We start from the raw sequence: 22,779 nt of genomic DNA, 5'->3' as shown, positions 1-22,779 counted from the left end.
CCCCCCAAAAAAAAAAATAATAATAATAATAATAAAAAGATAGTTTAATTTAATTAGTTTGACATTCAAAATTATAAGGAGGATCCGAGAACATTATTAGGGGTGGGGGGGGGGGGGACCCTCTTCACATGTCATCAATCATCATACCCCCATAAACCCTAATTTTTAAATCCCTGGAGTTAAATGATTTTTATTATTATTATTTTTTTATTGAAGACATAGTAGCAAATTAAATGATTTGGTAACCATATCTGGAGGAGGCCCATGGGCCTGGGCCTGGCATGGGCCCACTTCTTTCTGCTTTGCTCGTAATTAATTAATCAAAAACTTTTCCGTTAACCTCTCGGGCGTTGGCGTAGCACTGGCTGGAGCCTGGAGCCCCTCCCCCTCTCTCTCTCTCTCTCTCTCTGAGACCGAGACCCAAAGAAAGAAAGAAAGAAAGAAAGAGGCAAGCAGATAAGAGCAGCAATTGGGTGGGGGGTTTACGAGTAGGTCAATATTCCGGGGAAGTCGAAGAAGAAGAAACCAATGGGCGACAATCTATTTCAGGGTTTGCCGCCTCCTAGACGACGTCCTTCGCCTGAACCCCCCCAAAAACACCACTCTTCTCAAACCACCAACAATCAATCATCTCCCAATCCGCCGCTTCCGCCTGTGCTCAAGAGCGCGCTCAAACGCTCCAAGCTTCCCGATTCCCAACCTCAAGGTACACAATTTCCCTGTTTTAACCCTTCTGGATTCCTTTCTCTTCTGATAATTGATCTTCCTTGCATAAGTCGATCGATCGGGGTCATTGAATTCATAAGTTCTTCGTAGTTTTAGATAATATGCGGTATCATTTCAGAGAATTCTAGGGTTTCATCCTGCGGCACTAGTTCAAATTTTGCTAGTTACAAAGGCTATTATATGCATATATTTATCTTTTGAACTCGTGTGCTGGAACTAAAGTACCATGGGCCTTTGATTGTGTTGAAATGTTTGTGAAGAAACACCTGCGCAATGGCGACTGAAAAAACTAAAGCGTCTTCTTTTTTTCCTCTTCTTTTCATAGCTTTCATAGATTTACACTTTTCTAGTAAGTAGTCTAGATAGGACTGTCTTAATCTTCCTAGGTTTCCATGGATTTGCACTTTTTTGGGTGCAAATTCCTGGTATCTCTGACAATTGCCCCACATATTCACTGTCTTGCTGCATGTTTGGGCCAGTACAATCCGTGCTATATGATAGAGATTTTCCACAAGTGTACAGATCGCACAAGTAATAAAGTAGTGAGTAAAAGTAACATTCCCACAAGGATTGGTTAATAATAACCAAAATTATATTAACTCAAATGTTATTTAAACAATTGATTAAATGATAAATTAATTAATTTACGAAAACAAAATGAAATAATAACACAAAAAATAAATATGAAGAAGTTCAAGTTTTGGAGAGCACTAAGGTATTTCAATTTCACCTAAATAATCTAATTTAATTTAAATGGTTGATGATCCAAATTTAATTATTCATTCAAAGATAAGTAATCACATAAGTCAAATTTTTACTTCCGTTTCAATTATATTCCTGTAGTGTTTATTATCTAGATCAAGTTATAGATTTTTCTTTTCGGTTTAAATCTATATCAACATATCAATCAAATATTGGCAAAGTATTTAACAGCATTAAGCACAATAATAAACATTTGCATGAATAAAGAAAATCAAATCATTATATTTAAGTTACATCAAAACACCCTAGTTATATGGTTTAGTTCATATTACAAATAATAAAATTCATAACAAAATAAAAGAATATAAATATAGAATTTAAAGGAAATGGAATAAGAGAATAAAACTCTTTTGATGTGTGGAATTTCCTTCTCCAAAAATGTTGTCACCAATTCTTGAAGAAAATACAAGAAATCCTCCACCAAGAATGCTCCAATTCACCAATCCTTCAAGCTCTCTCACCTCCAACACTCCTCATTTTCCAGCCTTCTCTTTTTATACTCATTACATTTTTCTTTTCCTTAGTTTCCTCCTTAAAACATGGGTCAAACCATACCCTACCTCCCTAATTTCCTCCATCATGTTTTACTCCCTAATTTCCTCCTCCATGTTTTCCTCTCCATGTTTCATGCCACCCATGCCCACTCAAAATTTTAAGTCCCACACTCAAGGAAAAATACAAAATAATCCCTCAAAATATCAAGAATTACAATTTAGGGATTTTTGTAATATATGGGCTTAATTTGATTAGACTTTTGGGCTAGGCTTCTTTGGTCAATTTGGGCCTAATTCTTCATGAAATAGGCAGCTCAAATAACCCTTAAAAGGCCTCTTAATCCATCTACAAATCAGCCCAACTTGGAGAACGGAATAAAAAAATCGTAGGTAATGTTGGTTTTTTTGACAACTTTGACCTTCTGTCACTCCAATAGCCATAACTTTCTGTAGAAAATGCAGATTTATGCACCGTTTGAAGCGTAGAAAAGTAGGCATATAGAGCTTTCACATATATTTTTTTTTTTCAGAATTTTTAGAAATTCCAATCGGTCCAATTTTTACTTTTAATCGGACCTTTGAGCAGTGAAAATCCATAATTTTTGCTCTACTTTCTCACTTTTCCTTCAAATCCTATCAACATGATAAATTACCTAAAATTAATATAGAAAACATATAAAAGCATGAGAATTAAGCATAAAATTAAATAAGAATGGTATAAAAAATATGTAGGAAATATTAGCACATCACTATACCTCTGGTCCGGTCTATACTAGTATTCATTGCTTTGCAGCTTGCCAATAAATTATCTGTGACTTCATATCTGCTTCTTGGGGAACCACACATTTTGCAAATGAACCCCCTGCTTTTTGGAGTGACAGCTCTTCACAGGGGAAGATTTTGGAGGTCCTTGAGACTCAAATTGTTGGCTGTGCATAGGCCTCGGATATTCTCGGTCTTGATTTCTTTTAGTAGGGAAGAGGTCTGATGAATGAGGTACATTCACTTTAATGGGATAGAAATGAGTGGAATATGTAAAACAGTTTCTCCATGTTTAGGAGTGTCAGGGATGGAAAGTAATGAAATGTTTTCTATTTGTTTGGGAGAGCGATGGAATTGGATAGAATGGTTAAAAATTAAATGACTATTATACATTTTTAATGAAAGACAGAGTGATTGAGGGTGTTTGGCGTTGCTTATTTTTTGGTCAAGGAGAGCTTATAAGCTCTTCAACAACTTAATATTGTTTCTTACCCATTTGGCAAAGTTGGAAGAACTTGTGAGCTACCCAACTTACAAACTCTTTTGATAGCTTTTTAAAAGCTGGTAGGGGCAACTTTTTTTTGTTGGGCAGCTTATAAGGAATCTTTTAATTGAATTAACATTGTTTTTCTGTTTTACGCAACTAGCATCAGGTTTGGGATTTTTACCAAAGTAGCATTGAATGTTATCCAAGCCTAGGCCAAGAGAAACCTGCCATTCTAGCTAGTGAGTCTTTCTAGCTTCTCTTTGCCCACACTTAGCAAAAGACTTTAAAGTGTTTGGCATAAAGAAGGCAACTGGTGGGTTTGCCGTGCCTCGCAAATATTGATGTTCATTAGACCTGCTAGTTAGACTAGCGGGTCTCTCTCAAACCAAGCTTGGAAGCCATCTGGTGCTAATTTAGTAAAAAACACAAAACCAATGTTAATTGCATAAAATACAAGAAAATGCTAATTTAATAAAAAATTTGCATATAATCTATCCAAAAAAAGGGATCTTTTTTGACTAAGTAAAAGACCTAATCCCCCCTCAAAATATAAAAATTTCAAATGAGCTTTTACAGTTTATAAGTTGTAAGAGCTTATCTGCTCCTATAAGCTAAGTAAGACAAACACCCTTAGTCAAGGACAAATTTGAACATTTAAACAACTATTAAGGCTAATCTTGTCAAAATACAAAAGTAAGTTTTCAATCCATATCCATTCCACCCCCCCCCCCCCCCCCCCCCCCCCCCCCCAAAAAAAAAAAAAAGAGGGGGACCGGAAAAGGGGCTTTGGATGGAAAGTGTTCCCATTCCATTTTGTTACTATTGTCTCTTTCAAACTAAGAGCTTTTTTTCATCCATTTCTATTCCATCTCTCTCCCCAAAATCACCCTCAAGGATCCAGACAATGGTTGGACTATTGTCTATGCGACCTTGGATGCTAGAGTGGCCAAAGTTATTAGGGCATTTGACTGTTTGTTCATGGAATGGGGCATACACCGTATTTTTCACAGCATTGAAAGTATCCATGAGCTGTTGCACATTTCCCCTATAAATGGCCAACTGGAGCTTATTTCAAAGTTTCCTGTTGCTTGCCTGATAATTGGTATTGAATACTCCATTATCTTTAGGAATGATATACTGAGGCATCTGGCTTCCATTAATGTGAACATCAAGGTTTCACATCTAGCATTATTTGAATAATTATCGGCATGCTTGTATTCCTTATCTACCTGTCCTCCTCTAGGTGATGCTAGGACAATACTGGCTTTCCTAGCATGTTGGGTGTCAAATCTGTCAAATTGAGACTCCATTTGTCATGTGTCTGAGCAACTTCTACCAGATAGTCAACTCATGCATCTGTTGCCCCGGGCTCATGGTGATTTAGAAATTGCCCAAACAAATTAGCTAGCATCTGGTTCTTGGCCTTTGGTGTGAGACATGTGATGTTGTACATTGAGAATGATGAAGATGATTTTGTTATTTGTGCTGCCATGATTTCCTTTGCAAGCAAATGGAGAACTAGGGCACCACCTGGTCATTATGTGAATAGGGAAAGCTAAGAAATAGTGCCTTAGTTTTTGATAGTGCCTCTCAATAGGTGAATTATGTTTGGCCCCATGAGTAATTCTGCCAATGTAATAGACCTGCCTGTTGACTCCATAGACTTCCTGGGCCAATAATGCCCTTATTTGAGTGGGGTGTCAATGTTGAATATAGCAGGAAAGGTGTTTTTGGCCACTGGTGATCATCACTTGATAGATTAGCAAGATTTTTATCTTCTTAAGGGAACTTTTATTCTGCTAGAGCCGTGAGTAAACATTTGGGTTCCAGTGTTGGGAATCCGTGGATCATGAATGGTAAGCATGTGTCTTCATGGTTTGAAATCCCAATAGCAGAGAAGCCAAATCCACCTAAGAGATTGTTTCTACTAGGGGGAAGGAGAATCCTGATCCAAATGGGTTTGGACTAATAGCTACTGTGCCCATGTTCCCCAGAACCTATTGTGAATAGGGTAATAGGAACTCTCTCCCCAATTCAAGTTGGCCCCTTAGTATTGAACTTTCCTTTTGGATGACTGCCATGGCTGTCCTCTATCTTAAGGTTCCAAGCCACTTAACTGTGTCTGTAGCATTTTTGGTAGTTCATTCTAAGGTGTTCATTAATTATCGAAAAACATAGGGACATCAATGTGGATGTTACTCTTTTAGGGCTGGATGGTTAACATGGAGAAGTACTTCCAACATTTTATGTGATTTTAGAGTCTTTAAACTAAAAGGAAGGTTTTATTGGATGGCTATTATGTAAGGGGCCCCACCTCACTCGACGAGGCACCCTTGGGAACCACCTACAAGACTTGAGTGACCTAACCCTTAGCAGTCTTGGAAAAGGCACTCGGTTGATTTTTGACCAAAGCGATGCCCTTTCAGCTCACTGATCATACTAACTTTTACATCACATGTGGAAGCATTTGCTAGAGATTGGCGAGGATCTGACCTGCTCACTGGTCATACAATCAATGACCTGCTCATGCACATACATCATTGATATTACTGTGGCACAATTGAAAACCTGTCATATATACATCATCATTCAATATCAGATTCATACACTTGAATAATATACATGATTGGCATTATAGCCTTAGGCTATGTACATTTATAACTTAATACATCACTGATTTTATTACATTTACAGCATGCTAACCTATTACACAGGGATCTGGAAATAGAAAATAAAACTCCGTACAACGGCATCATCCGATAGTACTACTGGTGCCTCCATGAGCTAAACCCCATAAGGACTAAGGTGAGAAAAACACACATGAGCCAATGCCCAGCAAGCATACCTATAGATGCATGGAGACTCCCTTCACATCACATGCCTATTATGTGCCAATCACCAAGCCCAACTTGGTTAGCATTCCAGGGAATGTCTGATGGTGCCCCATTAACTTTATCCCACATACTTGTCTGTGTTGTCACGCTGCATACCTAGTATGCGCCAACTACCTAGGTCAACTTGGCCTTTATTTTGAGGTACTTCATGTCAGTGCCTTGCTTTACCCAGCTTGGCCATTCATTTCATATACTCCATATGTGGATAAATACCAAGCTCAACTTGGCGATTCATTTTAGGTATTGGCATTGCCTCGATTATCCTCTTTTTGCGGTCTCAACTGTTGGCTTAGGAGTTCATGAACGCTACTAGAGCAACACTGACTTTGCCCAGTTGAGTGTTTCAGCCTACACCTCTCTCAAGTTATTGTCTTTCTGGTTAGCATCCCTAACTTACCATCTTAGTAAGTTATTCCTTTTTTATGCATAGTGAGGCCTATCTATCTCTACTAACTTTAAATTGTACAAGCAGGTCACTAGCACTTTCTTTCTAGTTCGCAGCTTCCCAACTAGCCGCTATGTGCTAGGTTCACTTATAATCCTCTTGGGTCCCTTATTTCCCTAGCTCCTTGATTATCCTCTTTTTGCTAGGGTCTCAACTGTTGGCTTAGGAGTTCATGAACGCTACTAGAGCAACACGACTTTGCCCAGTTGAGTGTTTCAGCCTACACCTCTCTCAAGCTATTGTCTTTCTGGTTAGCATCCCTAACTCACCATCTTAGTAAGTTATTCCTTTTTTATGCATCGCGAGGCTTATCTATCTCTACTAACTTTAAATTGTACAAGCAGGTCACTAGCACTTTCTTTCTAGTTCGCAGCTTCCCAACTAGCCGCTATGTGCTAGGTTCACTTATAATCCACTTGGGTCCCTTATTTCCCTAGCACCTCACTAGGTGTTTCCTTGCCCAATACCCATTCTGCTAGGTACCATTCCTGTCCCTAACACTCACTTCTTAGGGATTGACCATACCTTGGTCTTGACCCACCAGGATCATCTCATAACCACCATTCTAATCCCATTCGGGACTTATTGAGGTCTCACCCCGCCTCAAGCCTAGCCTAGCCATGCCACTATATGTGCCACATGCAATGCTCTAACTAGAGCCAACCAAGCTATAAGTATACTTGGTCTTTCATGGCCTCCATTCAGCAGCCACACTGCACCGCTTTCTGGGGGTCCACCTGTTATCAACTACATTGTTGTCTATGCTTCATAACCCTAGCCGGTTGAGGTTTTCCCCATTCCTAAAGTTCTTCATAGGACCCTACACTATTAGTGTTTGCTACTGCCCAACTAGCCAACCATGGAAATACTAAAGGCAAGTTCGATGTTTGACCTGTTAGGGTACCCTCAAGTGTCGACAGTGCCTGGTTGTTCTATCAGAGCTGGCCATCTCGACTTCCCATGGACTTACCATTCAACCACCAACCTTAGCCCTGCATATATACTCAATATAGGTGGACCATACTAGGATAAGGTTTCTTCTTACCTTGACGACTTCCTATCCTAGTACTACTTGCAACCAAGTATGCTCCACTTTGGGGTGTTGGCATGATTGCTTCCTTTAGATTGGACCTCTCACTGACCCATTGGAGCTCTGTTTCGATCTCAACCACCCCAGGGTTGTCTTTCACTCCAAGTTTGACCTCCCTCTGGTTTCAATTGATTTCCCTAAAGTCCCTTCCAAAAATTCTGTTCACCAACCACTAATTCATCTCAATTGGACCATTTTACCCCTGAGATTTCATTGGAGTCTCATTTAATCCAAGTTGTTATAGTCTCATCTCGGAGATATAGAACTCACCATCTCTCTCCATGTTCCTCCTAGATGTAGGCTCAAGTACGGTGTGACATATTAGACCATCTTCACTATATGGGCTGGAATATCGGGTAGTAAAGTACTAGTACGTGCAAATTATGAGCTTAACTGAGATGAGAATGCTATGGTGGGTATTTTAGCCATATAAGAAAGGACAAAAACTTATAAATGATGTTATCTTTAATAAGTTTAGAGTGACTTCTCAGAAATCAAGAGCAAGATATGGTTCAATCATGTGAGAAGAAGTTGATATAAAAAGAGGTAGAGAAATATCAAGGAAAATGCAATAAGAAACTTTTAAGCATTATTTGTGTTATGATGGGCTTGCAGGAGATATGATCATAAATAAAAATGATTGGCTTGATAAATTCATGAAGCCAACCCCACCTAGTGGGAATGAGGATTGGTATGTTATTGTTGGTTTATCTTGAGGTGTTCAATGTCTTCATCACCTTCCCTTTCAGGGGTTGTGCTTATCCACACTTCTATTATCTGTTGCAAGTTGCAACATGATTTGGCTAAGGAATTACTAGGACATCTCGTTAGTTTCTGAACCCATGTATACCACTTAATGATCAGAACACTTGTCCCAATCCATGGTTAATGCATGCAACATTTTGAGCTCACCACATGGTTCCTGCCAATCTAGACAATCAAGTGCCTATGGCTCCTTGCATGCCTAGTTGTGAGCCGAACAATTGCATGTGCAGGATTTCAAGTGATACTTGTCATATTCCTGCCAGTCTTCATCATTAATGCAAATTGGCCATACTATTGTAAGGCACTGGTCCTGATGCACATCAATCAAAGTGTCACACCCCTCTGTCTTGTTCCACTTTGTTAAATATGGTTGTATGCCATTGTATATTAGTCATTTTCAGAAGGAATCACACTGTTTTTGTCCATCACCAGCAACTTCTGCATGCAATTCATGTTCATCAACATGCTAAGTTTCCAAGTCATGTACGGTGTTTTTGTGCACAATTGACATTTAGTTATTTAACTGGGATGGACTTCTCCAAATAGAAGAAGAAAAGAAAAGAATTCTGCCATTAAAAAATGAGTGAGCTGCTTTCTAGACTTGTTTTTCTTGAAAGACTTTTCACATCTACAAAGATAATGAGTTATTCATTCTAATTCCAGCTGCTTCAACTGAAAAACGATTAAGATTTAAAATGACAACTGACGCCTCAGAAGCACAAGTTATAGAGGCTATGCAAAAGATAGCATCACATATAAAGAATCCTTCCAAGTTTGGTAAAGCATCAAAATTGGCTATACAACTGATTCAAGCTGGTAGCGTTAAGCCTGGAACAAGTGAATACTTCTTTGCCATTCTGGAATCTGCAATGGCATCCCCAACAGCTTGTAATGATACTTCAGTAAGAGCAGATTATCATGTATTGTTCTCAGCAGCACAGGATGCAGTTGAAGTGAGTGTTTAGTTTTAAAATGAAACTATTTGAAAACTTTTAGTGAATCAAAATTTGTATGATGTGGGAATATGCTTAGTTTCTTACTTCATTTGTCATTTGTAGTCTTTTAGCAAGAGGCAGAGAAATCAATTCAATTCATGGATGATCAGGGCAGTGGTGGCAAATGATCTATTCACAGATGACAGCTTTGTGGTATGTTTTTCCTCTTATGGAAGGCATTGTTACAGAATATTCTAAGTTGCAGTTAAAAATGTACCTTGATAACTTATGAGAATTGTTTTTGGTATGTTATGAGGGAAGATGTGGCTATGAAGAGTTAACAACTTTGTTCTTTGTCTCCTTGCTGTAGGCACACAATTATAACACTACATGTGATCCACATGATATGTTCATATAGTAACGAACTTTGGATTTGGAGATGTAGATGAATCTTTATTTAGCAACTCACGTTTTGAGGTTATCTGAACTAAATTGTGAGTAACTTGGTCATGTAGCCAATATCTAGGTAAATTGGTTGGCCAAACAAACCATTTGGGGAAATGAAGTGTGGGAGTCCAGTCTTGTAGGTAGGGTGGTACAGATACCCAATGCCTGGCATGATAAGACACTAGGGAGTCCTTACACTCACAATTTCAACTTGAGCATCAAAGCAATATAAGATTATGTGCAAGATTTTCATGCATATGATGTATGAATGTGTCAGGGACTAAAAAGAGAAGAAAGTAATATGCAATGGTTGTGTCAAGTTGTATCATGCAGTAAATATTTCATTACTCAAAATTACTTATACCATTCAAATTCTGTCAGGGATATATGAGCTTTACATTGTCCACTCTTCTATTCAGAGAGTGGCCATTCTTCAGTAGAGAGATGAAGGTAGGTATTTGGTTCTTTATTTGTGAAATGATGACTATAAAAAAGCGCTATCTATTTTCCACTTAAGTTCTTTATGTTTGTTGCATTAAGGGCAAAATGCCTTGTACCATTTGATTATTAATGCAATTCTATTGATGCTTGCTTTGTTAATTCCAGTCATAAAATTCTGTAGTCTTACTACCGTCTTAGTTAAGAAAATTTAAGCAACTGTACTTCTGTGATTGCAAATTTAAAAGTTCCAATATTTCTTGTGATGCTTTCCAGTGAAAGTTTGAATTTCTAGTAGTTTCTGTTTATGTTTTCAGCATCTGATGATTTTCCCTCTGAACTTTGATTTGGTGGAGACATTGTTTAGTTTTCAAAAGCAACTGGACGGATTAAAGAAGCTATACTAGACCTTCCTGTCACTACAAAGGATGAAGACACAGAAGAAGCTGCAGCCCTGGAGGATGAGACAGAGAGGACCCGTATGGATGATGGGACGAAGCAAGGTGCGCCACCAGTTGCTACATCTGAGGGAAATGATGATAAAGATGATTCAGATCCATTCGGCCTTGATGCTTTGATTCCAAACAAAATTAAAAAAGATGAAAAAACAAAGGGAAAGAAGGAGGTGGCAACTGCTGCTGAGGAGGAAGAGGAGGAGGAGAGCAAGAGATATCTGAAATCACAGAGAGAGGCGTTGATTCTTTGCTTGGAGATTGCAGCCCGGCGTTATAAAACCCCATGGTTGTTGGAACACAAATTTTACGTTTTTCTTTGGCTGGTTTTCTTCTTTCCCTGACTGATATAAAATGAATGTGTATATTGATTGATGTTTGTGTTGTCAGGTGCCAAACAGCCATAGATATCCTAGTAAAGCAGGCATTCGACAACATATCGAGGTTCACCTGTAAACAAAGGGATGCCATAGAGAAACTCTGGGCTTCCATAAGGGAACAGCAAGCCCGGAGGAAGCATGGGAAGTCGGTATCTGGGAAACTGGACGTGAATGCATTCGAATGGCTTCAGCAGAAGTATGCGAGCGAGAAGATCAGCATCCGGCATTCTGTTGGAGGTGGTGGAGACCGGCGTGCTGAACAGTGGCTTGGTTAATACTTGTAAGCTTCTTTTCATAACAGCAGCAAGAAGCAAGCAGTTGTAATGAAAATTTATACAGGCAAGAGAAGGGTAAGAAGATGTTGGGTTTCTTTACATTTGAATTAATGGAGCAGTCTAGTCGAGGGTTGTTGTTTGTTCGTCTTCTTCTTCTTCTACTTCTTCTTCTTCTTCTTCTTCTTCTTCTTGTTATTATTTTAGACTAATTTCTCAGAGTTAGCATCCATATACACATGTACACACACGCACATATAATGAGATGAAGCTCGGCCCCTGCCACCTCTAGTGAACTTGTCCATCAGCCCCGCATTACATACTCATTAAAACTCTTTCGTTCTGGTTTCAGCTACCACTTATAATACAAGTTAATAACAGAGGGATGAAAGAGGAACTAGCCGCCCCCCCCTCTCTCTCTCTCTCTCTCTCTCTGTGTTTGTGGTATATTTATGATGTGATATGATAGTTCTTCAGTTAGCCTGGGTTGGATATATCATCATTTTATAAGTCTGAAGTTGTAGGTTTTAAGTTATGTTGAGTTTCAATATCATTTGGATAGTCAAGTCTCTTATATATGATCTGTATAAACTTGAATAGAATGCTTAATGATTATCCTTAATAATAATTTATTGAAATCATTTGCACATCATGATAAATTTAAGATTAAAATTGAGCCGAAATGAGCTTCGTTGAGCTCAGAGTTGGCTCAAAATCAATTTCTAGGCTTGAGCTTGAGCTCAAGCTCGAGGTTGTTATCCCCAAGTACGAGATTGAATGCTTGTTGGCAAGGTTGAGTTTTGAGTTTGGGTTTGTTTACAAATTAAGTTTTAAATTTAAGTTTAAATTTGAATAATTTATCTTAATAAATGAATTTGAGATAATTACAATTATTATATTTTAAATTTAATTAAAATTATTAATGTAAAGCGGTATAATAATTTAATTAAATTGAATTGGAAGTGAGATATTTTGTTGTAAGGGCCCAGGGCCAGGCCGGCCCATCCCGCCCACCTTGTAAAAAAATATCACAAACGTACGTACGTACATACATACATACTTGCACACCGGTATTTTGTAAGTAATTGATTTGCGGGAGAAGATAAGGCTCTGCTTATCTTTTTGGAGTAGTAGTAGTAGTAGTAGTAGTAGTAGAAGAGGAAGAAGAAGACTGGATCGAATAGGAAGAAGAAATCGACATCCATACCCATCATCAGAGGCGCAAAGCGGAGCGCCACCATGCTCTCCCTCACTGCAGCAGTAAACGCTCCCAAGCCCTTCTCTCTCTCCTCAAAGCAATCCATCGTCCCCACCTTCCTCTCCTCCGCCGTCCTCCCCACCCACAAAGCCCCACCTCATTCTTCGATGTCCATCTCGTCCCTTATCATCCCCCCCAAGTCCTCCAACCCTTCTCTTCAACAGCAGCAGCTCTACCAGCCATTCCGGCCCCCTCCATCCCCACTCCCCCCTAAATACCGCTCCCTCGACACCAGCGCCCGCCTCGACGTCCTCGCCAACCGCCTTGGCCTCTGGTTCGAGTACGCCCCTCTCATCTCCTCCCTCATCCAGGAAGGCTTCACACCCTCCACCGTCGAGGAGCTCACCGGCATCACCGGCGTCGAGCAGAACTGCCTCGTCGTCGCTGCCCAGGTCCGCGACTCCCTAATCGAGTCCCAGATCGACCCCGAAACCCTCTCCTTCTTCGAAACCGGCGGCTCCGAGCTCCTCTACGAGATCCGCCTCCTCAGCGCCTCGCAGCGCGCCGCCGCCGCCCGCTTCGTCGTCCAGAACAAGCTCGACGCCAGGGGCGCCCAGGACCTCGCTCGGGCCATGAAGGATTTTCCCCGCCGGCGTGGCGACCGTGGTTGGGAGAGCTTCGATTACGTTCTGCCGGCCGATTGCTTGTCGTTTATGTATTACAGACAGGCGCAGGAGTACAGGAATCCGTCGGAGCAGAGGACGGCCATGCTCCGGCAGGCCTTGGAGGTAGCCGAATCGGAGGCGGCGAGGAATAAGGTGTTGCAGGATCTGGAGGGCGTAGGCGGGGAGAGGGAGGCGGAGGGCGAAGGAGAGGAAAAGGGCGTCCGGGTGCCGGTGGTGAGGATGATGGTGGGGGAGGTGGCGGAGGCGACGTCGGTGGTGGTGTTGCCGGTGTGCAGGGCGGAGGAGAGGGAGGCGGAGCTGGAGGCGGCGCCGTGGGAGTGCGGGACGGAAGGGGAATTTGGGGTGGTGGCGGCGGAGAAGGGGTGGAATAGGTGGGTGGTGTTGCCGGGATGGGAGCCTGTTGCGGGGCTGCAGAGAGGGGGAGTGGTTGTGGCATTCCCGGACGCCAGGGCATTGCCGTGGAGGTCGAACCGGTGGTACAAGGAGGAGCCCATTTTGGTGGTGGCGGACAGGGGGAGGAAGGAAGTGGTGGCAGATGAGGGGTTTTACCTGGTGGCGGAGAAGGGCTTGAGCTTGAAGGTGGAGAGGGGTTCGGCACTGATAGAAATCGGGGTGAAGGAGAGTTTGGGGACTGTGTTGCTGGTGGTGAGGCCACCGAGGGAAAATACCGATGATCAACTGAGTGACGAAGATTGGGAGTAAAAATGAAGGGCAAAAAAAAAAACAAATCGTCTGAGAGAGAGAGAGTCTTTTTTGTGTTTGATTAATAATTCTGATTGGATTGGATTCAATGCCAATTGGAGTGATCTTTGCTTAATAATATGTTGAAATTACGAACTCGTGGTATATGTATGTCATTTACTGCAACTATACTTAGTGCTGCTCCCCTTGTGCAAAGAATAAAGATGATGATGATGATGATGATAATGTATTCTTACTCTTGGAGTTGGAATTATATTTGCCATGAAAGTGAAAGGTGGTCTCTGGTCTCTCTTCCTTTCTTTCTTAACGCAGAGAGAGAGAGAGAGAGAGCTTAGAAGTTTGATGGATTAGATATTAGATAAATTATTATGATTAGATATGCATGCTTTCTTGATTATTACTGGAAGGAATCAATCATGATGTCCATTATGCGTATGCTCCAAGTTAACGGGGAGAGAGAGAGAGAGAGGGTGGTGAGGGACTTGATTGTTGTTGGATTATTTATGCAGATGATAGAGGAATGGATATATATATATATATATATAGTTGGGGATTCACTCAGTATTAACATCTCTCAAATGTCGAAGAATCAATTAATTGTGTGGTCTAAAGCAAAGCAAAGCAAAGCAAATTAATCACAACAGTGTGTTTTATCTTACCGGCTGCCATCCATGTCCAAACAATAGTCTTTTTTATTTTATTTTATAACTCTTTGTTTCATTGGCGAATGATCTGACCTGAAGACTGAAGAATGATCATTCATTCATTCATCTTTCATATTTCAATGCTTGTTGGCGACAAGAGAAGAGAATGTCCTCTTTTCTATTACTTGTTCTGTCATAATAGATTTTCTTTCTTTTATTTATTTATTTATTTCATTCTTTTATATATATATATATATTTGTAGCCTTGGGAAAAAAAAAAGAAAAAACTAGTGAGTGACACGCACACATATTAATATATGAATTTTGTATTTCTGTAATATATTAATTATTATTATTATGGGTAATTTCTGAACTACCTTCTAGACTCCACCGAGTAGGCCAGCTCAACCTCCTGAAATCTAATGGGCCTAAGGACGGAGACACCTTGACAAAGTTACAGATCGCTCAAACCCGAGCTCTGACAATGAGAGTCAGCGAACTCCTAGCAAGACGTTTAGCTCGCTAGCCAATTCAATCAGCTCATAGGACAAAAAAGCCAGGTGATAATCGGAGGCGGTGCCCACCTGTCTTATCTAAAGCAAACCACATCTCTGATAATGCATAACCTATTCCTAATTTTTGTGAAACTAATAAGGACAGATTACCTCTGTGATATTATCTTTCTATATTTATGACCCCTTAAACTTGTAAACACCCCTACTCTACAAGTAGGGGTTAGAATACCATTGTACGGGTATGATAAATTACATATTGTTACTCTGTCGAAATTATCAGAAAGTAATTGTGGAGTGGGCACAATTCTAATCGAATCACGTAAAAATTTTCTGGCGTTTTGTTTGTTATTTGCGTTATTTGTTTCTTCCTCTCATATTCGTATTTATTTAATCAGCGTAGGTCGACGGATCACAGTCAACCAATTATGAACGTTGACAATTATATTTTAATTTTTGTTATAATTTATTCATTTTTGTTTAACAAAAACATTAACTATTGTGATGTGCATTATTATTATTATTATTAAATATATAAGTTACAAAAATTAATTGGTTTCCAAGTTTACGCTATCTAAGTGATTTGAGTTGCGTGTTTATTATATTAATTAATGAATGCATATTATATTAATTTTTTATAAAAAAAAATTGAATTGAGTCATAATAAAAATTAAAGTGAAAGAAAGAAAGGGCTAATTTATTATTATAAAAGAAAATGTTATTGGGTCACTTTATATATATTGAAACTAATGTGACCCCATCCCATGCATTAACACACATATATATATATTTATATATAATAGCCAGGCGGATTTAGGGTTTTGAACTTTTCGAGAATGGCGGCGGCGATAGATTGCAATTGCAATTGCATAAAAAGAAACTCTTTCATCGTTGCTTCTGCTTGTGCTTGTAGTAATCTTCCTCCCACCGGCGTTTATGGAGGCGCTCCTCTCAAAGTCAAAAAATTATTAGTGACATCAAGATTGATGTTGAAGACTAGTTCTTCCATCTGCCCGCTGCCGGCTTCTCTACTAACGAAATTAAGTTCTAAATGCTGTATTTCTTACCGAAGATGCGGTTACAGTACCAGTGGAATCATCATTTGGTGAGTTTGCAGTTTTTACCCTACTTTTTCCCAATCAATCTCTCTGTCCCCTTTTCAGCACGGATATCGAATTTTTCGTCGATACTCAGATTTGATTTAACCTTACATACATTTTTGCTCAACTTTGGACAACATCAACAGATTTTTTAGACTTCACTTCATCATGTGCAATGCGGGGTTGTTTTTCTATTTGTTGAACTGAACTGAACTTAAGTACTACCATGTTGCTGTTGACATTACTCAGGAGTCATTGTAGAATCATAAAATTGTTGATGATGAGTCTCCTCACTCAATGGCATTTCGCGGGGAGGGACCAGGGAATGAGCTTCGATAGATGATGTATCGGGGTGGGGATGTTGACGAGATGATTACACTACGAGCATCCATATCAAGTCTTAATCAATCTCACCCCACCATGTAGAAAAAGAAAATGTATGTTGAAATATTTTTTTAAAAGTAAAAAGTGCACTAGGTCCCATGCTCTTTGCAAAGGAGAGTTAGAGCCAGCACCTGGATCCCGACCATAATAGCATTTTGAGCCATCTTCACTGTGACAAGTGAATAAATTTTCATGCTCAAGGAATCATAATGGCTCTAAAAAATTCATTGGAACTCTAATACACTCCGTGTGGCTTACACTTAACCATCCAATACTCTGAAAAATACTTGTCCACCTAGAAGCACATGATCGACAAATGCCACCCAGCCCGTGACATGACTTTTAAGCACATCTTTGCCAACATGTAACCAACTATACCTTTAGTAATTGGTGGTATCCCAGATTCCTAGAGACCTTGCACTTTCTGGAAACACAATCAACAATTCAACATGTGTCTGATCAATCATTACATATAATTTCGATAGAAAATTATATTAATTTTGAGCTAAAATATGGAAAAAGTAGAACATGGCTTTACTTGTGGTTCTTTCCTATTTGGCACATAAAGTCACCAACCAGTTTTTGCCAGAACTATTATAGCTTTACTGATGGACCATAAATCTGGCTCATCATAGATGTTACTGAACCATCTAATAAAAATGGTTTTACTCGCATCAGAATGGCAATTCTAACTCAAATATCGAGGCACAAGTCTAACCTCTCATTTCCAAGTTCCGTTTGAGCTAGTCGAGTCCAATCTGATCTAAGCTTGGGGATGCTTTCATCTCCCCATTTGAAAACCAGCAACTTTCAGCATCACTACGGCAGGTACAAGGAAACTGACCATTTGACTTTACCATTATTCCATCAGGGGATGTCCAGTTTCTTCCTGACAAGCGAAACCAAGGAATTTGAAATTTAACTTACTCATGATTGTTTTCTGATTTGAGTTTTTAATTCAGATACAATATAAGTCTGTTTAAATGGTACTTTTTCTCCAGGAATATATGGAATCTCACGTGGTTTAGATGCTTTATCGTCCCATGGAGTTGGACTTCTCGGGTGATCTCTATTTATTTATTGTGTCTCAATTTTGTTGTAGAGGTCCATGATACATACGCTTCATCTGGTTATGATTGTGAAAACGTTCAAAAATATTATGCTGGTATGGAACATCTGAGGGGTGAAGCACTTAAACGAAGGTTGAATTTTACCATTGCCAGACATCAATCATTGCCCTACAAGAAGGTAAATTTATTGATGAATCCCTAAGTTTTCTATACAATCCCCTTCTACTATTTTTAGCGTTCTGCTAGTATTAATTTTTTGTCCTCTGTTTTATAAACTTCGGTGCTGCAAAGCAGGTCTGGGATGCACTGAAGATTCTTGATGCTGCTGATGTTGACAACCCAGAAGCTTCGTCACAAGTGTAAACTTCTATCATGTTTGTCAACAATTTCTATTTGTGATTATGAAAGTCAGAGATAGAGGTCCTATCCAGTGACTTGCTGTTTTCTTATCTACAGTGTTGAAATTTACTCCTTGAGAGTTGTCCCAAAGCTCTTAGCTGGAAAACCAGAAGGATGGAACAGTGAGTTATTTAACCAGACTAAGTGCAGGTGCTATATGTCTGGAGCTTGTGCTTTACTTATTGGGGTTTTGATATGAAAATCTTTGTGTAACTGATTTACTTTATTTACTCGTGATCAGTTTAAATTAAATTTGATTCTTGTGATAATTAAACAATAATAACAGTTACATAAATCCAAGTTTCAGGTACAGGGAAAGTGGTTTCTCAACCACAAAGAAACAGCATCTGTTCAGTCAGAAGCTTCATATCGTTTTTTTGAGATGTTGTGTCATCTCTTGATGCTTGAGAAGGAAAAGCAACCTAACGTGATTGTTGCACATTTAACAAGAAAATAAAATGCTTTCCAAGTCCAAACTGGTGTCATTCACATGCCACTGAAGTGGAGAAAATGGGATCATTTCATGCCATTGAGATTTGGATATACAAACCGGCTATCTGACAAGATATTATTGCTTTAATTTTTTGAATGCTTTGGCTCCACGTCGTCCCCTATCAGTATTTATTCTCCTGTCATGGTTGTCTACCTGCTGTCCGTTCTCTTCATATACATTAGTTTAACGAGTTAATTATTATTATTGGCTTACTCTCTTTGCCATGCTGTCAGAGGATGATTGTATGCTTCTCTTGTGTCTTTTTTCTGCCATGAGAATGGACACCTGTGCAGTATTTCTCTCAATATGATTTTGTAATTTATTACTGATAATCTTGCCCTCCATATAACAGCTCCGGGAAGTAATCATGTTTTTCCTTTGTTCAGGGGAACATTTGTGGCCTCGCTCTTATGGGCTAACTGATGGTCCATCCTTGAGTGATTTACACAATATCCGCCCAGCAGATGTGAATGGTAAGATGGGGTTTTGGGTATGAGCACGAGTAGTTTCATTTATTGGCACTGGTATATCAACATAGTTAATCATCTTCTAGTGAATTCATCAAGAGGAAACAAATTATATGGAGAATGCCGTGTTCGTACATCTAATTGTTTGAAACCAGCAAGTAAAGAATCTGCTTCTGATACAGAGACGGATAAGGAGAGATGGGCACCACCAGTACAGGTTTACTCTTTGCTATTTTATGTATGTTTGAATTTTATATTTGCTTAACCTGCATTTATTATTATGCTGCTGTTAACTTCTTTTTTTTCTTAATTCTAAAACAGTCTATTTGTTAACTTGGGGAAAATAAGGCCATCAATAAGTTGGCTTTCTACAAAACCAGATTTATCATTGTCATGGCCAGTGGAAACTAAAGCCAGCAGTTATTTAAGCTATGACTGGGTTTGGAATCCTTAATAAATCTAAGGGTTATATTTGTATTACAAAATCCTGAGCCCGCAGTTTATGTCTTTTTCTGTTTGCTAGAAACAGGGAAGGTTTTCCATCCACAGGAAGTTGAAAAGAAACACTGGGAAAATAGCTTGGTTCTAATGATTCACTCACAACACATTTATCGTTGAAAAAAGGAACCATAACACGCCAAAACATTTTGCAGCAATAAATGACAACAGTAGATTTATTTGCTGATTTATACAAAATCCAGCATAAAGGGTTGGATTCCACTAGCTTTGTAGTTTAATCCAAGCCTCTGAAGTACCAATCTGGGGTCGACAATAATATAAAAAACACAACATATTCAGCCTTAATCCCCCTGTGGGGTTGGCTATATGTCTTCTAGCTTGCCAATATATCATTTCTATCTGTGGCCGTTTTGGCTTTAATAACATAACAAAGCCATAAAAAGTTAAATTCCACCATATATTTACATCAATTTTCTCACATTTGCGGATTTTATTGGTTTCTTGCTTTTTTCGATGTATCATATATTGCTACTTGTATGGGTTTGCACCCATTTTGATTCAACAGAATTATTTACTTGTAACGAAATCAATTATTTCTCAGAATCTCCTTCATAGAGTAATTACAAGCCTGTCTACAAGTTACTAGGATGACTTAATTGTAAATTACTTGGGAATAAAGAGAACTGCAAAATAACCACAGAACCAGGATATAAGCAACAAGTGGCCGTGTATAAACGCTGCCTCCTAGTGCTGAGTTACGCATCCATCTATGAATGACATCTTAGGCATAAGCTGCTCGGAAGCAATCACCCAAATATTAAGCTTCTAATAAATAACTAATGGTCACCCTTTCAATGGGGGGTTCATCTTGCACTAAGCCACAAAAAACACACACACACATAATAGCAAGACTTGTAAGGGCATGCCCTAAATCCAAGCACAATGTATAACTGTAAATTTATGGAAAAGAAATAATTTCTAATTTTATTAATCTTTGAAAACTAGGCAAACCACTTTTTTAATGAAAGACATTTTTAAATCTGCAATGCATTAATCTGGCGTGATTTTAAAATCATATACAGTTTTGTAAGTTTATTTGAGAACTTAATTGGCTTTTGTTGCTACTCTACATCTAAATATTTATTTGTTGTCCACCGGTTATTATGAAATGTTTCTATGTCAGTACTAACTGTAGAAATAGACAAAAACAATATCCTAATCCTTGTAGATAACTTCAGTTAAAATATCTAAAGATCTGAATATTTTCAAAAGTATAACTGAAAAGAAGGCATAAGGGGTTTGTCTTTGACAAATAACTACAGATTGACCTTTACTTTTTATTGCCCTGTTTTTGGCATATGAAGCCCCTAGTGAGATTAAGGATTGTTGTAATTTGTTTGTTTGTTTATCTTGGCATATTAACCCCCTAGTGAAATTAAGGATTGTTGTTGTTTGTTTGTTTATCTTTGGCATATTGAACCAAGTTATTTTTCTATACTTTGCAATTCAGGTTAGAGGGGATATTGCAAGGGCAGTAATGTACATGGCGGTTTGTTATGGGTTCAATCGATCTGGAGGCCTTGATCTTCACCTTTCTGATTCTCCAAGCATTGGTATGTCAACAACAACAAAAAGAGAGAAGAAGAAGAAAATGAATCCTCTCTCTCTCTCTCTCGCGCGCGCGCGTTTGTGTTCATTGAAGGGGACTAGGGGTATCTAAAATAATGAGATAAACAACCAGCACCTCTTATTGAACCATAATTGAAAATGAAATGAGGGACTCTTCAATTTCCTTTACTGGGAGCTAAACTGTATGTAAACCCTACTGGAAATCTGGGTTTGACATTCATTTGGCACCCATTAAGTTTTATATAAAAAACAAAATATAGTAATGTTTTTGTGTTTTGAGTAGAATATAATTTAAAATGCCAAAAGATTTTCAGTTTATTCGTGTAAGCCGTTATTTCTTGAACAATTCAAACAAAATACTGAAAAGAAGAGGGAAGGATATTGGTTAAATGAACGCTGACTTAAGAGAGCTGCCATGGACTTCTTTTCAAGTCTGAAATTTATTTTCAACCTTGGAAGGATTGGATAAATTATGCAAAGTTCAAATTATAAAGTGTTTTGTTAAAATGGGAGTTTCATCATATAAAGATAAAAAATAATGTTCATCTTCATTTTCTCTTCTTGTACAACGTTTCATCTAGGCATCCTTGAGATTTTCCATGTTCTCCCCTTTTGTCTAACCCCCACAAACCCAAGGGTCTGTCTTGCGTCGAAATGCTCATGTTTCTCTTTCTTAACTGGATCGTGAAAAAAGGAGTCTCATATGTTGAATGCTAAGGTCATGTTAACGTTCAGAGTCCCATGGGCTAATGTTTGAACAGTGGCTCGTGGTAGTTGCTAACCGTGGCTATCTAATGATGCGGATGTAGTTTTCATGTTAACTTGTAAATGTTATAATTGGGGCCTTTTGTGCCAGTTCTTTTTTAGGTATTAATATGCTTATCATTTGATGCGAATGTTTATCTTAACGAGTCCCAGAATGGTAATCTATGACACGTAGTTGCAACCTTTTCAGAATGCAATGATGGAGAGAGACCATCCAAGAAGTAGGTCTGTGGCGGATGAATTTTGGTGTTCAAATTTATCTATACACGATATGTTTAGAACTGATCTGTGCCCTCATCAGGATCTAGACAGTCAAGAAATGGAAAAACTTGCACATTACTTGTGTACTTGGAATGGTTCGTGCCCTTTATATTATCTCTCATCTCCAGCATAATTGCATTTCTTTTTGTGCTTCCTTCTTTATGTAGCAAACAGGGAGATGGGGATCCTTTCTACATTGCTGAAATGGAATGAAGTTGATCCTCCGTCATGGGAGGAGAAGTTAAGAAATGAGAGGATATGCATAAGGTACCAGCATAATCGAAATCCTTTTGTCGATCATCCAGAATATGCCAATCTCATATGGAAGCAAGTTCTTCAAAGACGTTAGGATTCTTAATACAGAGGGAAAATCACAACGGGGTTGGTTGGATTTAACTCTGGCAGCAACAATTTAACTCATTCAACAAAACAATGCTGGTGAAAGTTTAGGTTTGGTCCTTCTAGCTTTCTGGACAGTTTGTTTTGATGTGTACGTGTAATTTAACATTGTGTTTTAGGTATTTGTTATGGATTGGGAAGGTCTATGATTTGCCCAATGCGCATATGATATGCCCAAAGTGATACATTACCATCTGTTGGAACCCTATTGTGATGTTGGGAGGGGATGGTTTTGGAGAATCATGGCAGTGGACTGTGGATC

The 22,779-nt window shown here is 38.9% G+C and overlaps 3 protein-coding genes across 8 annotated transcripts; all 3 read left to right on the top strand.

The window, feature by feature from the left end:
• The first annotated feature begins 349 nt into the window (after positions 1–349).
• LOC127808756 (uncharacterized) lies at positions 350–11,495 on the top strand. Of its 2 annotated transcripts, XM_052347350.1 has the most exons (6): positions 350–706; positions 9,089–9,378; positions 9,484–9,573; positions 10,189–10,257; positions 10,613–10,986; positions 11,088–11,495. In XM_052347350.1, the coding sequence occupies exons 1-6, from the start codon at positions 529–531 to the stop codon at positions 11,350–11,352; spliced, it is 1,266 nt and encodes a 421-aa protein (XP_052203310.1). In that variant the 5' UTR covers positions 350–528; the 3' UTR covers positions 11,353–11,495. The 2 variants fall into 2 exon arrangements, with proteins under 2 accessions (XP_052203310.1, XP_052203318.1); XM_052347358.1 differs by lacking the exon at positions 10,189–10,257.
• Positions 11,496–12,424: 929 nt separating this feature from the next.
• LOC127793238 (rubisco accumulation factor 1.2, chloroplastic-like) lies at positions 12,425–14,070 on the top strand. Its single transcript, XM_052324072.1, has one exon. The coding sequence runs from the start codon at positions 12,589–12,591 to the stop codon at positions 13,933–13,935; it is 1,347 nt and encodes a 448-aa protein (XP_052180032.1). The 5' UTR covers positions 12,425–12,588; the 3' UTR covers positions 13,936–14,070.
• Positions 14,071–15,881: 1,811 nt separating this feature from the next.
• On the top strand, positions 15,882–22,723 carry LOC127793065 (uncharacterized). 5 transcript variants are annotated; one of them, XM_052323843.1, is made up of 8 exons: positions 15,882–16,196; positions 17,577–17,823; positions 17,940–18,004; positions 18,102–18,166; positions 18,924–19,010; positions 19,091–19,221; positions 20,974–21,076; positions 22,048–22,428. In XM_052323843.1, the coding sequence occupies exons 1-8, from the start codon at positions 15,928–15,930 to the stop codon at positions 22,080–22,082; spliced, it is 1,002 nt and encodes a 333-aa protein (XP_052179803.1). In that variant the 5' UTR covers positions 15,882–15,927; the 3' UTR covers positions 22,083–22,428. The 5 variants fall into 5 exon arrangements, with proteins under 5 accessions (XP_052179803.1, XP_052179795.1, XP_052179820.1 ...); XM_052323835.1 differs by having other exon boundaries at positions 15,883–16,196; positions 22,286–22,723; XM_052323860.1 differs by having other exon boundaries at positions 16,048–16,196; positions 17,678–17,823; positions 22,286–22,723.
• The last annotated feature ends 56 nt before the right edge of the window (positions 22,724–22,779 follow it).

This window comes from Diospyros lotus, chromosome 1 (genome assembly GCF_014633365.1).
Source record: "Diospyros lotus cultivar Yz01 chromosome 1, ASM1463336v1, whole genome shotgun sequence".
Taxonomy (NCBI): Eukaryota; Viridiplantae; Streptophyta; class Magnoliopsida; order Ericales; family Ebenaceae; genus Diospyros; species Diospyros lotus.
Note: the sequence above shows the minus strand (reverse complement) of the source record. Positions and strands in the feature narration are given on the sequence as shown.